At 38.2% G+C, this 23,914-nt stretch overlaps 3 protein-coding genes across 3 annotated transcripts in view; 2 read left to right on the top strand and 1 right to left on the bottom strand.

Annotated features, from left to right (window-relative positions):
• LOC129765298 (NADH dehydrogenase [ubiquinone] 1 alpha subcomplex subunit 11) overlaps positions 1-23,914 on the top strand; it is a 245,029-nt gene that overhangs the window by 6,380 nt on the left and 214,735 nt on the right. The gene's annotated exons all lie outside the window — the stretch shown is intronic.
• Positions 1-23,914, bottom strand: part of LOC129765282 (uncharacterized) — a 51,100-nt gene that overhangs the window by 16,902 nt on the left and 10,284 nt on the right. Inside the window, exons 2-3 of the mRNA XM_055765432.1 lie at positions 11,911-11,928; positions 11,684-11,846 (exon numbers count right to left, since the gene is read on the bottom strand). Of these exons, the coding sequence (XP_055621407.1) occupies positions 11,684-11,826 (143 nt within the window). The 5' untranslated portion in view covers positions 11,827-11,846; positions 11,911-11,928. The remainder of the gene's footprint in view (positions 1-11,683; positions 11,847-11,910; positions 11,929-23,914) is intronic.
• On the top strand, positions 12,311-21,978 carry LOC129765290 (uncharacterized). The gene is made up of 2 exons (XM_055765443.1): positions 12,311-12,407; positions 20,736-21,978. The coding sequence occupies exons 1-2, from the start codon at positions 12,390-12,392 to the stop codon at positions 21,930-21,932; spliced, it is 1,215 nt and encodes a 404-aa protein (XP_055621418.1). The 5' UTR covers positions 12,311-12,389; the 3' UTR covers positions 21,933-21,978.

Here is a 23,914-nt window from a genome sequence, read left to right as displayed (position 1 = left end):
ATCTTGGGAGACTTCAACTCTCACGGAACTGCCTGGGGGGAACAGTACGACGACAATCGTTCATTGTTGATATATGACCTTTGTAACAGCTTCAATATTACAATATGACCAATATGACACTGGGGAGTCACATTGACTGGAAAAAATATACGGACGCGATTGCTCTAGCCATCACTTCCAGAGATGGTTTACTTCCATTTGGAGGAGTATGACTTCCTTTCTCGTTTGATCTATCACATCGAGGTTCGCGCTCAAACGAACCCCAACCCAGGTTCCACTATTCGTCGAAGGCCTTCCAATCCATGGTGGGATAGCCAATGTTCCAAGTTTTATCCGGATAAATCGAATTCATTTAAAGTTTTTCGGAAACGTGGAACCATTAAAAAATTTCAAACGTATTTAGCCCTTGAAAATCTATTTAATAACTTGATCAAAGGGAAAAAAAACATGCTCATTGGCGTAATTTCGTGGGAGGTTTGTCACGAGAAACGTCAATGAAAAAATTATGGAAAGTGGCTCGAAACATGAGAAATCGTTCTTCAACGAATGAAAGCGAAGAATATTCACATCGATGGGTTTTGAATTTTGCACGGAAGGTTTGTCCCGATTCCGTTCTCGTACAAAAAATTGTTCGAGGTATTTCACAAGATAGGTACTATCTTGATTCCGAGTTTGCGATAGTAGAGTTCTCTCTTGCTCTCCTATCATGTAACAATGTTGAATTTATTCAATCGGTTCAATTCGTACCACCCAATAGCATGGCTGTCTTGTATACGGAAATTGTTGGAGAAAATGATCTTGTTTCGCCTTGATCGATGGGTTGAAACGAATGGCCTACTCTCAGATACACAATATGGGTTCCGCAGGGGCAGGGGGACGAATGATTGTCTTGCGTTGCTTTCTTCAGAAATTCAAATGGCTTATGCCGAAAAAAAAACAAATGGCTTCAGTATTCTTGGACATAAAGGGGGCCTTTGATTATGTTTCAATAGAGGTTTTGTCAAACAAATTACACTCTCGGGGTCTGCCGCCTCCATTGAATAATATGTTACATAACATGCTTCGTGAGAAACATTTGAAATTTTCTCACGGAGATTCGGCGGTAAGTCGGTTCTCTTACATGGGCCTCCCTCAGGGCTCATGTTTAAGCCCCTTTTTGTACAACTTTTATGTAAGCGACAACGACAATTGCCTTACACAAAATTGCAGCCTAAGACAACTTGCAGATGATGGAGTGGTATCTGTCGTAGGATCAAACGAATCGTACCTGCAAGGACCCTTACAAGATACTTTGAACAATTTTTCAATCCGGGCCACTGGTCTAGGAATTGAGTTCTCCATGGAGAAAACAGAGATGGTCGTCTTTTCTAGGAAGCATAGACCGGCGAAACCAAAGCTTCAACTTTTGGGTAAACCGATCACTCATGCTATGTCATTCAAGTATCTCGGGGTCTGGATCGACTCCAAATGTACTTGGGGGGCCCATATTAGGTATCTGAGTAAAAAATGCCAACAAAGAATATACTTTCTTCGTACAATTACCGGCACCTGGTTGGGAGCCCATCCAGATGATCTTATAATGTTGTATCGAACAACTATTCTCTCAGTGATGGAGTATGCCAGTTTCTGTTTTCAATCAGCTGCCAAAACACACCTCATTAAACTCGAGCGAATCCAGTATCTTTGTCTCCGTATTGCGTTGAGATGTATGCCCTCAACGCATACCATGAGTCTCGAAGTTTTGGCAGGCGTACTCCCACTAAAAGGTCGCTACTTTTTGTTATCTCTTTGGTTCCTCATCCGGTGTAAGGTTATGAACCCATTGGTGATCGGAAATTTTGAGCAACTGATCGAGCTAAATTTTCGCTCTGGATTCATGAATTCATCTTCATGCAGGTTGATCCTTCTTCGTATATACCCAACCGTGTTTGTTTTCCTGACTATATCAATTCCTCTGTGCATTTTGATCTGTCCATGAAGCAGGATATCCATGGAATATCAGATTATCTTCGATCGAGGATCGTTCCAATTACCTTCGATGCAAAGTGGTGGTCTATTGTGATGTACTTTACTGATGGGTACTCTATGCATGAGTCTACAGGATTTAAAGTGTTCAAAGTAGTATTTTTTAACACCTCACACAGTCTTCAGTATCCTTGCTCAGTATACATTGCTGAATTGGCAGCGATATACTGGGCGCTGGACAGCGTCGCCTCACGACCTGTTGAAAACTATTACATTGTAACGGATAGTCTTAGCTCTGTCGAAGCTATCCGTTCAGTGAGGCCGAAAAAGCACTCGCCGTACTTCCTTGAGAGAATACGAGAAATTTTAAGTGCTTTATCCAGATGCTGTTATGTCATTACCTTTGTCTGGGTCCCTTCACATTGCTTAATTCCGGGTAATGAGAGGGCTGACTCATTGGCAAAGGTAATATTATATATAATAATATTGAAGGCGATATTTATCAGTGTCAAATCGCCTTCAATGAATTTTATTCTTTAGTCCGCAAAAATACCATCGCTAACTGGCAACACAAGTGGAAGGAAGATGAATTGGGCCGGTGGCTTCACTCGATCATCCCTAAGGTTAGCCTGGTTCAAACTCCCTTCGGACCCGAGGAAGACAATCCAATGTGTCGGTGAGAGATGTATTGGCTCGGTTAGACCTTGATTACATGTCACAAATATATGTTTTCCTTAAAGCTATCGATCTTCGTGTGTGATTGTCCCTATATCCTTATACCCTCCTTTTGTTCCTTTGCGAGTAATTGATCCCCTTGCTATAAATAAGTTGAAAGGTAAATACACTATAGATATACAAATAGATCTAAGAATTGAGTGTGATCATCAACATTTTTATAATCTCCTTCTATCCCATCCTTGTCATGAAAAAAGCCACCCTTCTAAACTCGAGTCAACCGCTAATAATCGGTTTTCTACCTTACTAAGCATAGAATTAGGAAATTGCTTATATATAGTTATAAAAATATAGTTGAGAATTCGGCTCCTTAGAACTTATGTGACTAAGCCTGTAAAAATGAACGAATTAATAAAGAAGGGTCCCATCGATGCAAATAGGTAGTAGTCGTATGGAAACAACCAGTTTCACAGTATGTAACGGAGCAATACCGTGAAACAAAATCACTTTGCGTTATCTTCCTTAGTATTAACCTTTTTACGCAAAGTTTGAATTTGAAGAGATTTTAGCAGATCATAATATACTGATGGTATGTCTAGACCATAATCTTTGACACTTGGGATTAGATTACCAATCTACGTATAAAAAATAATAATGACCGCGTATCGTAATTCCCAAGCACGTACGATCGATATGTCGAACGTTCTTCAAAATTGAAGCTTAGAGCGTTAAGAAATGCGACCGTCTATTTCTTTTATGACTGAATGAATCGTAAAACTTCTATTGATTGCAAAATACGTGATAACATGTATTTACAGGAAAGAACATAGAACAAATTATCAAATTTTATTTCGAAGAAAAGGCCTAACTTTTTCGTCAATGTCACCGGCAACCGGAATCAGTGCACACCACTTTCCGTCAAGACCCGATTCCTACAATGTTTCTTTGGAAGAAGTTTCCGATAACTATTCCCTCCATCTGCGACGTATCGTCGCAGAACGTCCTCGCCGTAATTACAGCTATCTAGATAAAATCGCTTTGTTGAGACATTCCGTTTTGTACAATTCCGAATTTGTAGTCTTAACAGGCACAAAAACCCCTGTTGCCGCAACTACAGATTCATTGCCCAATCATATTTGTTTCGGAAACTTATCTACAACCACTAATTGAAATTTTACAGGTACCATGCTTCTAGAAGAACTTTTATAAAATTTTATTCCAGGATTCGTCTGTAGTAGGCTTTTATATATGCTTCATTCAGACACATCCTTTGAATTCTCTCAGCACCTAGTAGTACAGCCTACGGGCCCGGATTTTGGTCCTTTTTCTAGTTGATGGTCTTTTTTCGAAGTGACATCTATTCAGTTTGGTGCTTCGTCAAATTTTTCTAATTATTATGTGAAAATGTCGCTAGGAGCTGTCGCGACTGTCACGAGCAGACAATAATCGTAAACGCATGCATTCAATGTCATACCGACTGAGCGACAAGAAAGCTGTAGAGTAGTGCGGGGCAAAAGTGCACATTGGCCTTTTTGAAGCAAACGAGCATAGAAATTCGAAAACAATGCATTCGATTGATACATTATAACACCTGCAGCTCACACATATAAACATGATACATTTCATGAAAGTGGCAAAAAGTTATGAGGCAAAAAAAGTTTTGCGATGTTTTGATCCAATTTTTTCAATTTTGGGGATGACGATTTACTTACCTAAAATAACTGAAAAGTTCGAAACTACACCGTCAAGGAAACCTTCATTCTATGGTAGATGATAGTGCATATTCGTTTTTGTGAAAAAAATCAAGAGCTTTTCTTTAAAATTCGATTAGTTCAAAAATTGCTTGTGGGGCAAAGGTGCGCAGTGGCTGTGGAGCAAAAGTTCGCTCCAGCATTTTGCTCTCAAAAAATTTATAAAATGTTTTCAAACAAATTTTTAACGAGATCCACAAGAAGAAAACTGATTTGAAGAAATGCACTCCAGAAATGCTGTCGGGCAGACAGAGGCTTCGGGAGGGAGTCTTGAAGCGTCAGATTGCGATAGACCTCGGTATTTCTGAATCAGCTCTGAGGACGAGGCTCATATCAGTAAGTGATTCATGATTTGAATCTTCTTTTATTGACATTTCTACTTTTGCTGGGATGTGCTAGCGAGCACCTAGGGCGATTCAGACCAGTATTTACGAGTGAGCAGTCTAAGGATCTGGCGAACCATTGCAGAGCACTGGACAAGGCTTTCTATGGTATGACTCTCAAAGATATGAGGCACCTGTCGGTTGATTTTTCGGAAGCCACTACCTTCAGCACGAATTCAACCAAGTTGCAAAACTGGCAGGAAATGATTGGGCTTCTAGCTTCATGAGGAACCGTCGTCTGTCTCTTCGAACACCCAAAAAAGCGCAACTAAGCAACAGCGCTCCAATGCAAAGCGTCGGAATCCGCAAAACCGAAATCCAAGATGAGGAAGAAAAATAAACAATTGCTTAATAATTCAAAATAATTCAAAATTAATTTCAAATGAAAATTGTTTGTATTTCCACCATGTATTCAATTCAATAACGGTTAAGTTTCGTATATGTTTATGTTTTCACAATGAACTTAAATTTGTTTTTTCAACAATGAGTTTCAAATAAATCAAGTGAAGATAATTTTGTATTTATAAACTTGATCCTTAAAAATAAAAATGATTTGGTGCCCGTTCCTCACGATTTAACTCTCGTTCTTGAGTGAGTGAGTGAGTGAGCAACGAATTTAAACAGTCAGTATCAGGATTGATGCGTCTTAGTCTACATCAGATCTATATGTCAAAAAAGACAATATATACCGCGCGTATAGATTACGTACATAAAAATTATTTCTGTGGGAACTTGAGTGTTCAAAATGATTTATATCAATATATCAATTGTGTGTAAGTTTGATAATAAAAATGAATTCTGTTTCAAATGTTGGACATTTTCAGATATCTTATATTGTCAGTCTCCAACCTCCCAAAAATTTCCACGTGGTATGTTCGACCATAACACCCACCTATCTCCACCCATAAAACATCATACAACACCACCCTGGTGCCTACACACTCTAGTAATGATGCTCCTCCCGCTGGTAACTATGGGGCAAAGGTACGCATTTGTCATTTTATATTAAAACAGCTATTTTTGCAACTCGAGAAGTTATTGTACTACGTTTCGAAGGTAATATATATAGTTATAATTTGGTCAGCAAACTAAATTTTATTTGCTTTCATTTCAAGAGTTATTGGACGACAACAGTTAGGTGCGCACCTTTGCCCCGCACTTCTCTACTATTGGAACACCACCACATTCATCGGTACGACATAATTTATACAAAGATACCACAAACGAGAGGAAAAATCATTAACACGTTAAGCCCCGTGTCGGTTCCTAGTGACTGACGTTGAGGTTTTCGTTAGAGAAACGTCGAATACTGGGACTGACAGTTACAAAATAAAGATATATTTTTAAAAATGGTTTGTTTTCGGATGTTTTACGATATGTGAATACTTTCTAGTCAAATTTCTGACTATTTTCTTTTTATACAATAAATATCTGTGGGAGCTGGGACCGACACTAATATTGTGCAAATCCTCTTGCTCTTGATGCGGGCTGAATGGAAAGCATACAAAAAGAACAATTCGGGGCTCAACGTGTTCACGATAGCATTAACTTTTTGATAATATAATTATTGCATTCTAAATCTATTAAAGCATAATAGCTGAATAACCGAAACTGTCGAAGATGAATGAACAGGAAAAATGCATTTGGAGAAGTAGTCGTGCAACTGTCGTTAATAGATGGATCGAATGACTTCATAGAGAAATGAAGGTGACAGCCCTTGGAATACAGTCGTACCTGTATACACTTGAATACAGGCAGTGCTTTTGGTACGCCCGACCAAATCCCATGTAATAAACATTATTCCAAATCATTTAAGTCTTTTACAAAGATATGTTTCTAATCAGAATGAAATCATTGTGAAATCAACCTATTCATAAAACGATCAAAATTGGATTATGATTCATTTAGATAACACGATGATCGCGGAAAATACAAAACTGAACTGCCGTTTTATTCATAGAATTTTAGAAGATCATCTGCGTTTACGGAAAATATATATCTTAGAATATTTGAGTTGGTGCATCTTTTTGTTCTAACAAAGAATTCTGGCAAAAATAAAACATTTCTGGATTTTGATATGGTGTCTTAAGCGTTGAAGTTCTTCCGTGTGTAATCACATTTCTTCATTTCTTAGTTAGAACATAATTGTATAATTTGTAAAAATAATGAACTAAAACATTTTCCAAATTATACACCAAAAAGCTTTGAAAATGATTTTATCTAGACACAGATGTAAACAAAAATAGTATTAAAAAAACAATACGCTCCGGCATTATTCAAATTATGACAGAAATAATACCAACAATTTCATTGTTAATGCTTTAAAACGTTCGTGATTGTTCATGGAAGGACAGAGCGTTTTTCTATTCGAATGATCAACCATACTTACCCATTTCTGGAAAATTCAATACTAGATATTTGAATTATAAGATCATATGTGAGATTACAACATATTCGATTCACGAGCTGTGCGAGCAGTAGAATCGTAGCTCGCGAGTATGAGAAAATATCAGAACAATTGGATTTTCTTTATATTCCTGGTTAGAGGTCACCATATAAAAACCGGTATTTAGTATTAGTTAAACGTAGCCAATGTTACTAGAATTTCAATTAATCATTTCTTCGTTTTCAAACAATTCTGTTCTACCTGATCAAATAAACAAACTCGTGAATGCGATGGATATCAAAAAAATGAGTATTTCTAGCGAGTATACTCGTGATGCAAACGCTGATGAACAGCATGTTAAAAACAGCTTCACGAGTAAACGTGGGCTACATTCATTCGTAATCATGAATCAAAAACAGTGAGTTAACATGAAGTTGTGCTACTCGTGAATAAATGAGTTAATCGAATGAAATATTAGACAAAATACTCATCAGTTTCCACCACCGATGATCAGTACAGATGACGCACACCAATCGATTACAAGAACCTCGAAAAATGCAAGCGAACGTCCTTTTTTGCATAACAGGTGCCGCATACAATAACGAGTCTCAGAATACAACGCTTGATAAAAAATAACGAGCATTATTTTTCGAAGTATTATACTTTGTAGAAATTTCCGCCAAAGAAAAAGTAAATGGACATTTTTCTACTTAAGCTCGAGCTTGAATAGACTGTACACTTCTTAATTGCTCTCCGGAATTAACCTGGACCACTGTATGACGCTTAGGAGTAGCAAACCATTCACATTGTGCAAGTTTCGGTGATTCGAGCTTTAAATAGTCAATAACGACGTCGACCATGTCCTTACAGTTACCAAGGGAAGGGAAGGAATGTTAGTATGATATTCACGCACAGAAGGGTCGCTTCTATAGCGTGGTTCCCTTGCGACTATCATGGAATAGTGGGGATAGGTAAGAATCAGAATTCACTGAGGTATGCAATGTGGTTAGGCTAAAGCAGAATTCAAATGACGCGACGAAACACGATCCTAAAAATCAACTGTATTTCGCGTTACGATGATAGAGGACATTATTGGGCCATCCGAGAAGGTAACTGAAAGAATTTCTCCATAATGGTTGGTATCGGCGACATGTTTTTCGTAGTACTCTATTGCATCCTCAAAAAGCGATGTCGTAGATTTTTAGTGAGCTACCTAACAAGTAAACGGAACGGACGATTTGAATCGTTGATATATCCTGTTACTCCCTATCGTATTATCAAAGACGCTACGTTGAACATTATTAGTTGACTACCTAAGAAGGTAACTGAAGACCTCCACAATGGATCAAATCAGCGAAATATTCTACGATGTTTAACTCCAAGAGCTCTATATTGCAAAACATTGCTCCACTAAAACCCAGAAACACAATCTGTATTGACTCTTTTCGGAAATCATTGCGAATTCAGTTTGTTTGTTTCTTTGTTTTTAAGAGGCTTTAAACTTTGCAGTTCATTCGCCTCCATTGCGAATTCAGTTTGGGTCTAGTACGCAGTATACCTGAGTGAAATGGTTTTTCGGGATTGTATTCGAAACGCATCACTTCAGTTTTGTCCCCATCACTATTGGTTAAATTGGGAATTGTATTTTTGTTGATACCAACGCGATGTCCATTCTATATGAAATCCAGATGCTTCAATATCATCTCTACTACTCTACGCGTCAGAGACATTAATCATTAACTACAATTACCTCATTGTGCATATTAATATTCACTTGCTCTGCCAATTTTTCGAAGGAGAATAAGTATTTTTTGACCAGAAACACTTCACAAACACAGGTGTAGTTAATTCTATGGTGAAGGGCCATATGGTGGTCATACGGTCAATGTGGCAGTATTTGCGGAAAATGTATACCGTAATGTCAGCCCACATGCTAAAAATGGTAGGGGTGGTGGGGGTAAAACGGACAAGTTAGAAAAACTTCAATTATATCTTTGGAAACTCATGTTTCCCAAAACTTTGATGCAGTTTCTTGCAATTCATTATACTGTTTTTCTACCTATTTGGCAAATATTTTTCAAAAAAGTGTTTTTCAAAGTTTTTTACTTAAATTAAAACAGACTGAAAAGTACAACATTTTTTCGATGCGGATAATATGGGCATATAGTGGGGGTAATATGGACAGGTTTGTAATATATGAAGCGTAGAGGTTTATCGATCGCCAGAGGAATAATTTGATTCAACCAAGGGCTGAACTCATCACGAATGTCTGTTAAATGATGAAAACATCGAATCAATCCACCTAGAAGTGATATCGTGCTTTTCAGCAGTATAAACGGACAGACACTCAACTATTTTACTGTTGGAAAAAAACAAGTTGAAAATACTCACGGTTTCGTGATATTTTGAGGTAAAATACACATGAAATCATGAAGTTGTTTTATTTTTAATGGATAGCTATGGCATTGTGATTTCTTTCCATTGTCTTATTCTTATTATTAGGCATCGGGAGCAGGAGATTTTTCGGTGAAATAATGTCCGTTTGCAGACTATCACAATCAAGTCGTATTGGTTCTACTTCTCTATTTATCATAGACGGAATTGAGTCATTGAGAATTTCAATATTCATTTCGTTTCATTTTTGTAATGCGATGTAATGCGGATCTCAATACCTCCTCCTAATAAATGAACGATCACTGTATGGGTGACACATTCCTCGTTGTTTTGATGAAATCTTGCATAAAGTTTGAGTGATGCATAAAATCTTGCATATGATTACTTTAACAGCTTACTAATTTATTAGATAGAACGAATCATTGCACGCGATTTTGTGTTACATACAACATTCATGGGAACGAAGTTGGAAGAAAGAATGCTTAATACATGATTTACCTTCGCATCCGCTCGCAAAACATACCTCTTTTATTCGTTAAGTTGCTCACTTGTTTTATTATTTCCACTGTTGATGTCTCAGGCGAAAAAATAAATGCTGGATAAATTTGCCGTCTAAAGGTATATATTATAACATATATCATATAACTCTTAAAACTCTTAATAAACGTTACATTTTTCGTAGAGTGACCCCCCTATATAGAAATGAAAGACGTAGTCCTACGTCAAAATGTCATATATTGTGTCATATAATTCTAAGATAATAGAGTTTTGAAGGTCAGTTTATATGCTTAAATATGTTTTATGAGATCAAATTATTCTGCTGGAAATTTGGGTATCGAATTACAGTAGACGTTCACGAACTAAAGGCAACGAAATGAATATTGACGCACAATCATTTGTAAACTAATTCTCGTCATCTTTCGGTCTTTGTATCATGTTGTTATGTCGTGCACACATGACGTGTGTGTGCACATCACCAAAAACACAGATACTACTCACCACAGACCCAGTGAGAATAGAATTAAACTTGTAAAAGAATTAAAAAAGAGACATTACCCGTCATTTTTAGACTTAACCAATTGCGTACATTGTTCAACATAAAATCTAAAAGCGCTCATTATTTCAAGAACTGTTTACTTCTACAACAAATTAAGCATTACTATTTCGAATTGAAGATCTCAGATTTGACAGTTGCATACTTACCTGCATGCTCGCCGAATAACCAAAGAAAACTTCTCTTCCCAAAAATGGAAACCTGAATCGCATGGTTATTTTCGAACGCGGTGATTGGCGATTCGTTTCTTTAACGCAACATTGAAATGAAAGCACGTTATAATTGAATTGCAACCTTTTTATTGAAGCGCAAACGGTTTCGACGTTCCTCTATTTCGAATGAAAATATTTCATATCTCTTATTTTAAAAACAGCTGTATTCTATGAAAGGCACAACATTTGATTATGTGTCGAAACTATTGAAGGTGAAATTACTGAATGAACTTGATCATTGAAGAAAGTGAAAACACCATGCAGTTAAAACTGCCAGTTTAATCTTTCATAACCTTATATCGCAAGAAAAACCGGCAGCGAACAGAACAACTGCCTGCTGCAAAACAGGTATCGAACTCAGTCATTGATGCGTATTCATGCCGGTAGCAACGGCGTATAATACTAGCAAAAACAAATACGCGTGCTGAGTCTACAAGATTCATACTTCTTCCTTATCCATAACGCTTGCAGCATCCCGTTATATTGCAGAAAAAAATGATCATCGATAGCTCGTAATTGACAATATTGGATAAGCGGAAAATTACAACACGACGTATTGCTGGAAGTAACATTCGCTCTGAACCAAACTCGCAGCTTTCCAGTATCGGAACAGTCTACCACTTTTATCGTTACACAATACTTAACATACCGGCTAGAATCGAGAGATGCGTTTCCGGCAAAAAGTAACTGCTGGTGGGAAAAATTATGCAACACGCGGTCAACGTAATATGAAACCACAACCCTTCTCTGTCGTGACAAAACATTGCTGTTTTCCCCGATATGGTACAAGTGCAATGGTTGTTCCGAGTAGCACAAATAGTCCTCATTCGTTGCGAAACGAAGATATCTAACGATATACAAACCTGAATGCAATAAACGCATCGCCCATTTCTCCGCCAACGATGTGAACTCCGCCGTCCGGGATCGAGAGACCTTTAAAAAAACCGCGAACGTCCAACGCATTTGCCGACCAGGGCAAATTTTGCAACCGTATTATCACGCTCATAACTGTTTGCTAGCTGGCTTCTGCAAAATAAAGTGTTAAATGCTTGCAGACCGACAATTTCGGATATTGATTTCTAACACTAACCGCAGCTCACTATTTGATCTGAAAAGCAGAAAGAAAAGAAACATTCTTTGAAAATTTGATTAGTTTGGGATTTGCCCTACATTCGAGGGCTGCATACTAGCACGGTGCAAATAAAAACCAAAAAAATGTATATATGGTAACATTTCATCCCCAGTAATGGTCCAATTAAAATTACAACTGGATTAAAAACTAGTTTTCCAGTACGCAGAGTTCAGTGAATTTTCCGAGGAGCAACCTCACTCACGAGTAGAAAGAGACGATCCCCTCCCTCCTAACATGAAACGCAGATGTTGCTCCTCCGCAGAGAGATCTTTCTAATCAGTGCTGTGTTGGGGAAAGTTTTCCTGATTGATAAATGACAGACAAGACAGACAGAAAGCTATAAAGCAACGATCACGTGTCGCCGTAGCGTCAGTATTTACGATTCATCTCTGGCTATCATCCACCGTGTTTTAACCTTCCGATATTGCAGACCGGATATGGATAAACCAATGAAAGTGAGTTATGATTGCGGAATAACATACGAATGGTTTCGGTCATACCGCCAAGGATTATAATAAGGATATCTAAGTTTTGAATTGTGATAAGAATACAGTGAGTTCTTTGGTCTCAGAAGTGTGCGAGAGTGACAGACGGTTATCGAGATGGATGCCTTAGTAACTTTAGAAACATCTATTCCTAAAAAAAATCCGGTCTGAAAATTTCCGTTCGTGATTGGGATTATTTTTAATATAGAACAAGTTTCTCGAATTTCGCAAATACACGCGTGTAGTCAAATTTGCGGCTCAATGTACGAGTGTTCAACGCGCTCCTAGAAACGTTAGTGTATTTAAGAAAAAGAAGAACAGTTGGGTGGTGTTAAATCAGACCGAACTACGTGACATTTTTGTGAGATCGAGAACAAAGAAATAGAAATTGAGTGCTACAAGGAGTTTTCGTTGATTGATTCAAATCCATGTGAGCTCCATAATGATCATGAGAAAGCATTGAACATACTAACCACTGGGAAAGAGGAGCCATCGTTTAGCTCAATTGAAAGCATTGCATCATGGAGCATTTGTAGCAACGAAAAATTACATCAAGATTTAGTTCAATAAAAAAAAAATCATATTTGTTACATTTTTATAATGAGAGTTCTCTTCTGAACTTTCATCCACAGTGGTTATGATTACTGGTTCTATTGTTGTTCCTTTATATCGAATAATTTCATCAAATTCAGGCAGCTCGCACACCCTTTTAAAATTGAGCAAATTAAAAAATCGAGGGGTTGTATTCGAGACACGACCGCTTAGGACGTAGGACTACGCAATCTTTTTTTTTTGAAATTTTTTGGTTTATCATTTCGGATATTACTTGCAAATACGTCGAAATTTCATAAATAACTCTATAGTAAAAAGTTCCGGGGACCCTGAAAAGGTTTAATGACTTGCGTAGTTTTGTAGAATTATTCCGAGAAGCAACGATTCTTTCTTACCTTTGCAAGAACAATACACTAATTGGTCATATGTCGCAATTTTATTCTTTATATCAATGAATGCATTGTACTGAGTATTCACCGAGAGGCATTTTTCGTGCATCGCCATTCAACAAGCATCAAACATGCGTCTAACAGATGCACAAAGTTGCAGTTGAAACATCGCGAGCAAACGCTGTTTTGCCAAGTCGGGAAGATTTTTCAACTTGTTGAAGAATCTTCCCGACTTGGCAAAACAGCGTTTGCTGAACTGTTCAACAAGTTTCTGGAGCTGAATATTGTCCCGCATGACTGGAGACAAGTGAGAGTGATAGCCATACGGAAACCCAACAAGCCGGCTTGCGATCACAACTCGTATAGGCCGATTGCAATGTTATCCTGTATTCGTAAATTGTTAGAGAAAATGATTCTACTTCGTTTGGACAAGTGAGTCGAAACGAACAATTTGCTGTCAAATACGCAGTTTGGCTTCCGCCGAGGTAAAGGAACAAATGATTGTCTCGCGCTGCTATCTTCTGAAATCCAAATTGCATTTGCTCGCAAAGAACAAATGGCTTCCGTTTTTCTCGATATCAAAGGGGCATTTGATTCAGTTTCCATGGAAATTCTCTCAGAGAAGCTTCATAATCGTGGACTTTCACCAATTCTCAATAATTTCCTGTACAATTTACTGTCAGAAAAGCACATGATTTTCTCTTATGGCAGCTCGAAATCTGCTCGTTACAGTTTTATGGGCCTACCACAAGGCTCCTGCCTAAGCCCCCTCTTGTACAGTTTTTACGTCAATGATATGGATGATTGTCTAACCAGAGACTGCACGCTGAGACAACTTGCAGACGATTGAGTTATTTCCATCACGGGTACTAATCCCGTCGTTCTGCAAAAGTCGTTGCAAGATACCCTGAACAATCTGTTCACGTGGGCCCTCAAGCTGGGTATTGAATTCTCTATGGAGAAAACTGAAATGGTCGTTTTTTCTAGGAAGCACGAACCCGCCCAATTCCAGCTTCACCTATCCGGCAAAACGATCCAACACTCTATGTTTTTCAAATACCTGGGTGTATATTTTGATTCTAAGTGTACCTGGGGGAGACACATTGCGTATTTGAAACAGAAATGCCAGCAAAGAATCAATTTTCTCCAAACAATTACCGGAACATGGTGGGGTGCACATCCAGGAGACCTCATTCAGTTGTACAAAACAACGATATTATCAGTGTTAGAACATGGCAGTTTTTGCTTCCGATCACCTGCCAGGATTCATATTCCCAAGCTGGAGAGGATACAATATCGTTACTTGCGTATAGCCATGGGGTGTTTGCATTCGACACATACGATGAGTCTCGAAGTTTTGGCAGGAGTACCCCCGCTTACTCTTCGGTTCACAGAATTATCCTACAGATTTCTCACCCGTTGCAAGATCATGAATCCATTGGTGATTGATAACTTCGAAAATCTACTCCAACTGACTCCTCAGTCAAGTTTTATGTCTTTATACCATGAGTACCTTACCCACGACGTGCACCCTTCACCAGGCATCTCCAACCAAGTTTGCTTCCCATACTTCTGCAATTCCTCTGTCACTTTTGATCTGTCCATGCGACAAAAAATCCATGGAATCCCAGATCACCTACGCTCCGATTCTATTCCGCCGATATTTTCGGCAGAATATGGGAAAGTTAGATCTGATAAAATGTTCTTTACTAACGGTTCATTCATAAACGGGTCCACTGGCTTCAGCATCTTCAATGAAAATACCAGTGCCTCTTTCAAACTCAAAGATCCTTGTTCCGTGTATGTCGCTGAACTGGGTGCGATATATTACGCATTAGGGATCATTGAAACATTGCCCATCGACCACTATTTTATTTTTTCAGACAGTCTCAGCTCAATAGAGGCAATCCGCTCAATGAAAGTTGATAAACGCTCATCTTATTTCCTAACAAGAATAAGACAACTATTGAGTGTTTTGGTCGAAAAATTATTCAAGATTACCTTAGCATGGGTTCCCTCTCATTGCTCGATTCCGGGGAATAAGAAAGCGGACTCGCTAGCTAAGGTGGGCGCTTTAGAAGGCACACTTTTTGAAAGGCAAATTGCTTATAATGAATTTTTCCACATTCCTCGTCAGTATACGCTCGTAAGTTGGCAGCGCATGTGGAGTGGTGATGAGTTCGGTCGTTGGTTACACACGATTATCCCTAAGGTCTCGACGAGTGCATGGTTCAAGAGATTGAATGTAGGTCGTGATTTCATTCGCGTGATATCTCGGCTTATGTCCAATCACTACAACCTAAACGCGCATCTCTATCGCATTGGGCTCGCAGCAAACAATCTTTGTGATTGTGGCGATGGCTACCACGACATCGAGCATGTTGTCTGGTCGTGTATCCGGTTCCATGCTGCTCGCTCTCAGCTCTCTAGAGCACTGAGAGCACAAGGCATACAATCGGATATCCCCGTCCGGGATATCTTAGGTAGCCGTGATCCTGATCTTCTGCTTCATTTATACCTGTTCCTCAGAAACGCCGATATCAACGTTTAATGACGTTTCCTTCGTTGTGTCCCCGTTTCATATCCCTCCTATCCAAACGATAAACTTTTACTTAGTCGCGGCAATACATACACACACTCTTTACAGATACACGGGCCAAAGGTTGTGCAGTCCACTGATCATTCAACAAGAGCCAAAGGTTGTACCGCTCATGACAACTCTACACGAGCTGATGATTGCGCCGGCTAATGACCATTCTATCCTGGATTCCTCGAGTCGAGAAAGACGCACCACGCTAGATATGGGGTACAGACTTGGGGGGGCGTTGCTGATTAATGGTCAGCTGCATCCCAATAGGAAGTATCCCGTGTCGGGCACACGTACAGAGCATCAAAGATTGCAACATACCAATTATGAGAACACTTGTAATACTAACCTCGAGCCAACCGCGAGTAATCGGTTACATATTACTAACATAGTTGTAAGCAAACATTGTCGAAATATTGAACTCCCGGCCCCGTTAGGCTGACTCCATATGAGCCTTAATAAAAATATATATTTTGGATAAAAAAAAAAAAATCGCGAGAATGACGTTTATGAAAATGGTTTCTCGACTCTCGGCCAAAACCGTCAACAAAGGTAGAAGCTTGTTGCATCAGAGCCGAAGCGCACGAGAGCAAATACGAATCGCAACTAAAAGTATCGAAGGTGTGCTATTCACATGCACAGTAAATGAAAAAGTTTTAAGTAATCATTTGCACTCTTCTCTTTTTTTGCCTGCTTTGCCATGGATCGGATGGCTATGTTAATTGCAATTCCAGATGCACTTGAAGTGAAATATTCGCTAGCGTTCACAGCTTGAGGGGAAACACAAAAAACAAAACGAGCAGAATAAGCGACCTTTGCTGTTCAGGCACAGAAAGATTATGAGAATTTTCCTCAGGGGAGATGCAATACTTATAGTCTAGCGACAGCGTATTTACCATTCGAGGGTGGAGTTTTCTTCACAAATATTCTCTTTCCGCTATCCCCCTTCGTTGTTTCTATTCTAGCGGCTGCATAAGTTGCCCGTTATTGACAGCTCTGTTCGGGAAAGCACACTAATGGACAGAACAAATGTATGAGAAAATAGGAATGCTTCCAATTTTTATCAATTTAAACTATATACAGACTATGGGATTGTAATGTATAACATATCAAACAAATCTTAGATAATTTCCGATTCGATTGGTATGCAAATCGTTAGAATTCGTTCGCAGCAAAAATAGTTATAAAAATAGTTTCTGATTTGACACCCTTAATGAAACACGTAGTCCTACGTCAAAAAGGAGGAGATAGTCAATTTGTTTTCGTAACAAATTGTTCGTCTTTCCTTTCGATGGAGTGTCCGTCTTACCCGACTTGATTAGTACTTGATTTTTATCAATATTTCTGCAGTAAAAATGAGAAAACTCACCGCTGATTCGATAAACTGGAAGAAAAGCCACGAAAAATACTCCAAAAAAAACACTACTCGATAACAATTAGAACCTTACTTTCTGCAGACGAAAATTTACATCGAGCTGCTCTTTGTAGAATTTTGTTTTAATTTACAATTAAAATTTATCATCAACTAAAATCCGGAAGGTCATGGCATGGTTTAATGAATAGGAACTTCAGATTCTGGAGTGGTAAGTATGTTTACCAAGTCAAAACCCTGTCAAGAACTTATGAGGAGTGATCATTCGAATAGTAGATACAGCTTACAAGCAGTACGAGTGATTTGAAGAGCTTAAACGACCAGTATCCACTGCGTAGAACGAGATACACACTACAACATGGTGCAGCTTGGCCGAAACCACCCCGAAAGAGTTATTTGAACTGATTGAAAACTGAAGATGACCTACGAATTAGAAAGTTATTGCAATTCATGTGAAATTGGCGTTAATTTTGCCAAAGAGTGAGAGTTTTTCCATCTGGTTCTATAGTTATGAAACACAAGAGTTTTAGTTTTTCGAATGTTTCGCGCCTGAATACAACAATAAATTTCGAATGAACAGTCTTATAAATGTAGATAGTTATTGTATTCTACAGTATATACCTCAATTCAACCGACTTCTTACATATCTCTAGAAACTCAGAAAAAAATTCAGTTTGTTTTCATTAATAGGTATGATCGATTTCACCCTGGTGATCAATTTGCCCCGAATGACGGTACCACTATTCAAAGATCAGGAATCATAAACAAAGTTCACAGAAAAAATTTGTGGGCTAAAACTAAATAATTGTTCTACACCACACGTATTAGCTTTCAAAATTTGATGCTTGTGGTTGGGACAATGTGTTGCAAGACAAGATTCTCCATCTTTCAATGTTTTTTAATCAGTGCCTTGTTCAGTATATCTCGACTTAGCATGGTTGTCCCTTCTAGTTTTTCTCGGTAGATTAGTTGCTTATTAGAATGTTTTACCTGGTTCATTGGTTGGGCAATAAATGTTGCATTCGGCGGTAGAAATAAAAACGTTTATCAATTCATTATCAGACAAAATTTCATTCATTCATGAAATAGTTGCTGAGTCATTCATGCATTAGGTGCATTAGGCCTCGATGGTACATTGAAAGTGTCGTATCTTTGGAACATCAAACATGGCATGAAAGTTATCCGGTGTTGTTAGTTTTGATTCCTGCAACGCTTTCTCCTTTCATATGAGTTAATTTAATGTTTTAAAAAATAAACCAGATTCATCGCAAATATACACTTGATCAACGCTCAAATCATGATTTTCAGTTCTTGAAACTATCCATAATCCGAACATCTAGTGAAAACTTTTTTCACATACCATATTTTACGAATTAGAACTTCATTTTAAAATTAACTGAATCTAAACGACGCTGATACTACAAAAATTGGTGCACACTTTTTCTCCTGAAAACAAGAATATTGTTGATTTCTCGTTCATTGAATGATGTGAACCGCATCGTTTAGCCCTTTGTGCTTTGGATAAGTTACGGTATTTCAGTTTCTTGAAGGTGTCAAGCTTTATCGTGAAGCTCACAAATTATAAACTTTTATTATATAAAACTTACGTCAAAATTTTTGGTGTATGATCATCTCATTTCACACAATTGAAAAGAAAATCGCTCAGGATAATCTATATTTATTGATTCTGAACTTGTGAAAATAATGTTAGGGGCTTTTAAATGAAATAGGTGGCATACGTGATAAATAAGGCAGTGAGAAATATTTTCGTAATCACGGCTGATCACTACAATTGGCACGAATGCTTAAAAATATTTTTTCTGCTTAATTCTCATGTTTTATCTAATAATTTAACGAGGAATTGAACTTTAGTAGCAGAAGAAAACTCGGCAATAAAATTCGGTGGGAGATAGATGGTGTAGAACGGAGCTACGATTTTATGCGAACTGCAATTTGTTCAAGTTCTTAACTGTTGGCTAACGTAACCGGTTTACATTCTAGGTAGTTTTTGATAGCATTTAGAAACCCACCAATCAGCGAATGATGGCTGATAAGTTCATTATGATCACAGAGGAAGAAAATGTAATAAGGAGCAATAGATCGCACGAAAAAAATCGCATAAAGCTGTTAACTTGTGTCGACTGTCGTCACACAAGTGTTTTCTATACAATAGCTGCACAAATGTCGAAAAATTCGGTCATTGTAAAAAAGATAATTCAGTTCGCATGTAAACTGGACGTAGTAGAATCTCTTGAACATTCATAGGTAACCTTTTTCGACACACTATAATAAATAACATTTAGTCCTCTCATAGCCAGAAAATGAACTTAATACTTAGAATTAACAATGACTCGTGTACTTACCTTCAATTTCGACACTTATGTTTTAACTATTGCTAATTTTTACGGACTTCAAAAACTGGCTTATCATTAGACATAACATATCCTTGTGTAAGTTAAGACACCAATATTCAATCATTGCTTTTGAAGAGCGATGTAACAAAACAAAATTATCTAATATCAATCTTAAATCTCATATTTTTCCATAGTCGCACCACATTGCTCAAGCAGTTATTAATTATTAAGCAGTATTGTGAGAAATTAATCATGAATGAAAAATGCACAAAAAACACAAAAATCATGCAAATTCATGTATGGGCAGTTGTTACATTTTACTGTATTGTATTATATGTTACTGTAATTATAATTACAATTGAAAAAGAAAATTTGTATATCTACCACAGAATGCCGTGTTTGATGAGTATAACATATCATTCAATTAGGTCTTAGAATGACTAATACACCAACTCTACTTTTAGGCAAAACTTTACATGATCTTAAAAATTATACATTTATCCTAACGATATCTTTTTCGTAGAATGGTGTATGATTTGACGCCAAACGCTTAAATCCAAAGCTTTTTTTCTAGAGCCTTCTTTCCAAACCTTAAAAAAGGTCTTCCTTTTCGATTGGAGTCAGATCCGGATACACGGTGAATTAATACAAAGTGCAATTTGCGTAATCTTGTCTCTTGGAAGAGCAATGTATACCTCAAAACGCACTGCTAACACCACAGATTGGAACCCATGCCATCATGCTGTTCTTCAGTGAAAATTATTAGTCATAGAAAAAAATCATGGTAAAAATGATGTGCATTGCTGGACAACCATGGTCTCATTTTGCTAGCAGCATTCGAAATCCACCTCGAACAAACTACTTTTTTATTATCCTCAACATCCAATTCATATTCTCTGAGACATTTGAACCAATATTTATTTGCAATTGTTTTTTTACCATGAATATATTACCACACTCACCAATGATTATTAAGCTGCGAACTGCATGTCGTTTAAAAAATCACATTTATCCAACTGCGATGTATTCTTTTTCTATTTTCAGATAGTAATGATACTAACGGTGACGTTGCATTTTGTCCAACCTCTATCGATTGAACATCCGCACAGCTACTCTCTGTTCAAACGTGGTGTCGTTCTGGGCGATTTGACGTACAGCTACGCGGCGACCGATATGGGATCGAACAATGGTCGTGTGAAAACTGTTACTGTCATCAAGAATGTGTCTCTGCCTAAGCCGACCAGCACGATTTTCAGCGATCGTAGCGAGCAGTTTTTCGAAACCTTTGACCTAACGGGTGGCAAGAAGCACGAACAGGTTCAATACTGGCCGGCAGATGATACGAACAAGCTGAAAAGGGTCACCAACAAACCGCCATCGATTAACGTACCCGCAACGAAGGAACAACCCAAGGAGGAATTCAAACACCCTGCCGAGTTGCTGGAGATAGCGAGAAGTGCAGCAAAAGCGTATAGTAATTCACTCAAGAGTCGTCCAAGTAAGGACACTGGTCCGGTGGTGTTCCCACCGGATGCGCAAACAATGAAGAAGAAACATAGCGGAGTGATAGGCGTCGCTAAGGAATACACTAGCATATTAACAAATGATCAGGAAAAACGTGCAAAGCCAAAAACAGCCAGTAAACTGAACACAAAAGTTCAACCAACAAAAACAAACGAACCTGAATTGGAGGATGTGAATCCGTTTGATAGTCCTATTTTCCGCGATTTTCAACAAACCGAATACGTGTATTCTCCGGAAACAAACACATATATTCTGAAGGAAGTTTCGAAACCATCGAAAGAAATCAAATACAAAATTGAGAACACACCGTATGCATATAAAGATCCCTCACAACCCAACGACAGCGCTATTACAACTTACAACGACAACGGAAGCATACCCGATCTCCTCTTTTCCGAACTAGCTAATGCGGTGGCCAGTCGAAATATTTCGATGATTAAAGCGCTGGCAGCACAACTGGGAGAGCAGTATGATTTTCAAAAATACGAATTCGAATCACAGAAAACAGAAGCATACGTCCCGATGTCATACGACGCAAGCACCAGCAGTAGCAAAGCGCCATCCGATCCAGAGCCATCCACGGAAAAGGCGGAAAAGATGGACATTTCGGATGAGATATCTACGACCGTTGAAGAACCATCGACCACAACCAAACGGCCCAAATACATAGCACCACGTTTAAGGGGTATCAAACGATTTTCATCTCGCAAGGTGTGAATTCTTTTGAATGTTATCAGTTATAATTTATTACCATTGAAATTTACGACCGTTCCTTCCTTCTTCCAAGAGATTGAATAACAGATTTATAAAAAAGCCATCAGTTTACAATTACAATCGCCTCATATAAATAGTGTTCAAAACGAAAGAAATCCTTAAATCGTGATGTTCCGCTTGGACTAAAATCGATCGACCCTCATTCGTGGTACATTTGCACATCATAGAGAGTTGGAAAGGGTTCGTAATTTCAGGAATTTATTCGCAGGTTAACACGCTTCTTAGCCCCGCGTCGGTCCCTGAGAACAGACACTGATTTTCTGCCTTTTTCTGCTTCTTTTTCCAGTCTCATCGGACCGACAGTGAACCTTCGTTTAAAGAGTGTTTAAAGAGTGAGTGCACAGATAACGACAGCGACAAAATTAGAAAATTATTTTTAAAAACGGGGACCGCCAATGATCAACCGAAAAGTTTATTGTCGGTCCCCTAACTCAGTCAGGGCTCAACGTGATAAAACACAACATAACTAAAGGATCATAAAATTAAATATCCTACCATGATGATCTAATGGCCATGAACGCAGAGGCGACGCGTGACCAAATGAGCTACCTTTTCAATCTACATTTGCAACATTAAAACAACAGTATTACGATGACATACTTTAACATTTTTATTTCTCAACATTTATCTATATAACAAAAGAATCCTATGGTCAACTATGAGCGCAAACTTATCAATGATAAAGGCATCTGCATCATCTCATCAAGGAAATCTTTTCCACAGCCATCATCATAATTCCGAATAACCGTTTCTGGTCAGATTTCGACCGCAAATAATGGTATGAAATCCCCAGTAGGGAATGCGACATCGAAGTCGGCAAACCGTTTTGAAAAGAGATGAGATCGTATTGAAAAACCTTGTGAAGCAACACCAAGTTCAATACGTGTGCGCGACAGTGAATATATCCAGCTTTTGAAAACCGTTTTTTCACCAATGTTTGTACACCAGATTTATCTCTGGACATTACAGTAGCACCATCTGGGCCACAATTCTGTCAGCATTAAGACCAAAGTACGCAGCTAATTCATCCAGATGTCCGGCCAATGCAGCGGCGGTTTTGAAACGTAAGCAGACTAACGTATACTATACCAGGTTCAAGTTGTCAAATGAACAAAATCGATAAAATTAAATCCACACACATTAATCTTGTCGACAGCAATATCTATGTTTGTGGCCAAGGTTACCACGACATCGAACACGTTGTTTGGTCGTGCGAGGGGTATGTTGTTGCCAGATCGAATTTAGAAAACTCTCTTCGGGCCAAAGGAAGGCAGCCCAATGTGCCGGTGAGAGATGTGTTGGCTTGGCTAGATCTTGATTGCATGTCCCAAATATATGTCTTCCTAAAAGCTATCGATCTTCGTGTGTGATTTTCCTTATATCCTTTCCCCTCCTTTTCGTCCTTGATGAGTTATCGGTTCACTTCCATTAGAATAAGGTGAATTGTAATACATATTAGATGTAAGGATAGTTTTAAGAATTGAGTGTAAAGTGTGAGTATGAATGAGAATGTGAGTATGAGTGTGAATATTATTACAATCTCCTTACATCCCATCCTTTTCCTAACGAAAATGTGTCACCCTTCTAAACTCGAGTCAACCGCGAGTAATCGGTTTCCTATTTTATTAACCATAGAATTAAAGAAACATGTTAATATATTCTAGTTAAAATATAGTTCAGAAATTGGCTCCTTTAAACTTATGTAACTGAGCCTGTAAAAATAAACGATTTAATAAAAAAAATCCACACATAAACGAAAGAACACCACCACATCCAAAGAAACAATGAATGAATTTTATCGTTTATCTGAACCTTAAACGTCATTTTTACGCAAGGCGGCGCATTAGTAGTAGTCAGTAGTCGTTTCATACGTAGTTGACTGTGTTGTCCCTGTCGCGCTTGAAGATACAGAAAAATTGACGGCG

This window comes from Toxorhynchites rutilus, chromosome 2 (assembly GCF_029784135.1).
Source record: "Toxorhynchites rutilus septentrionalis strain SRP chromosome 2, ASM2978413v1, whole genome shotgun sequence".
NCBI classification, from domain to species: domain Eukaryota; kingdom Metazoa; phylum Arthropoda; class Insecta; order Diptera; family Culicidae; genus Toxorhynchites; species Toxorhynchites rutilus.
The sequence above is the reverse complement of the archived record's forward strand: the minus strand, read 5'-3'. Positions and strand labels throughout refer to the sequence as shown.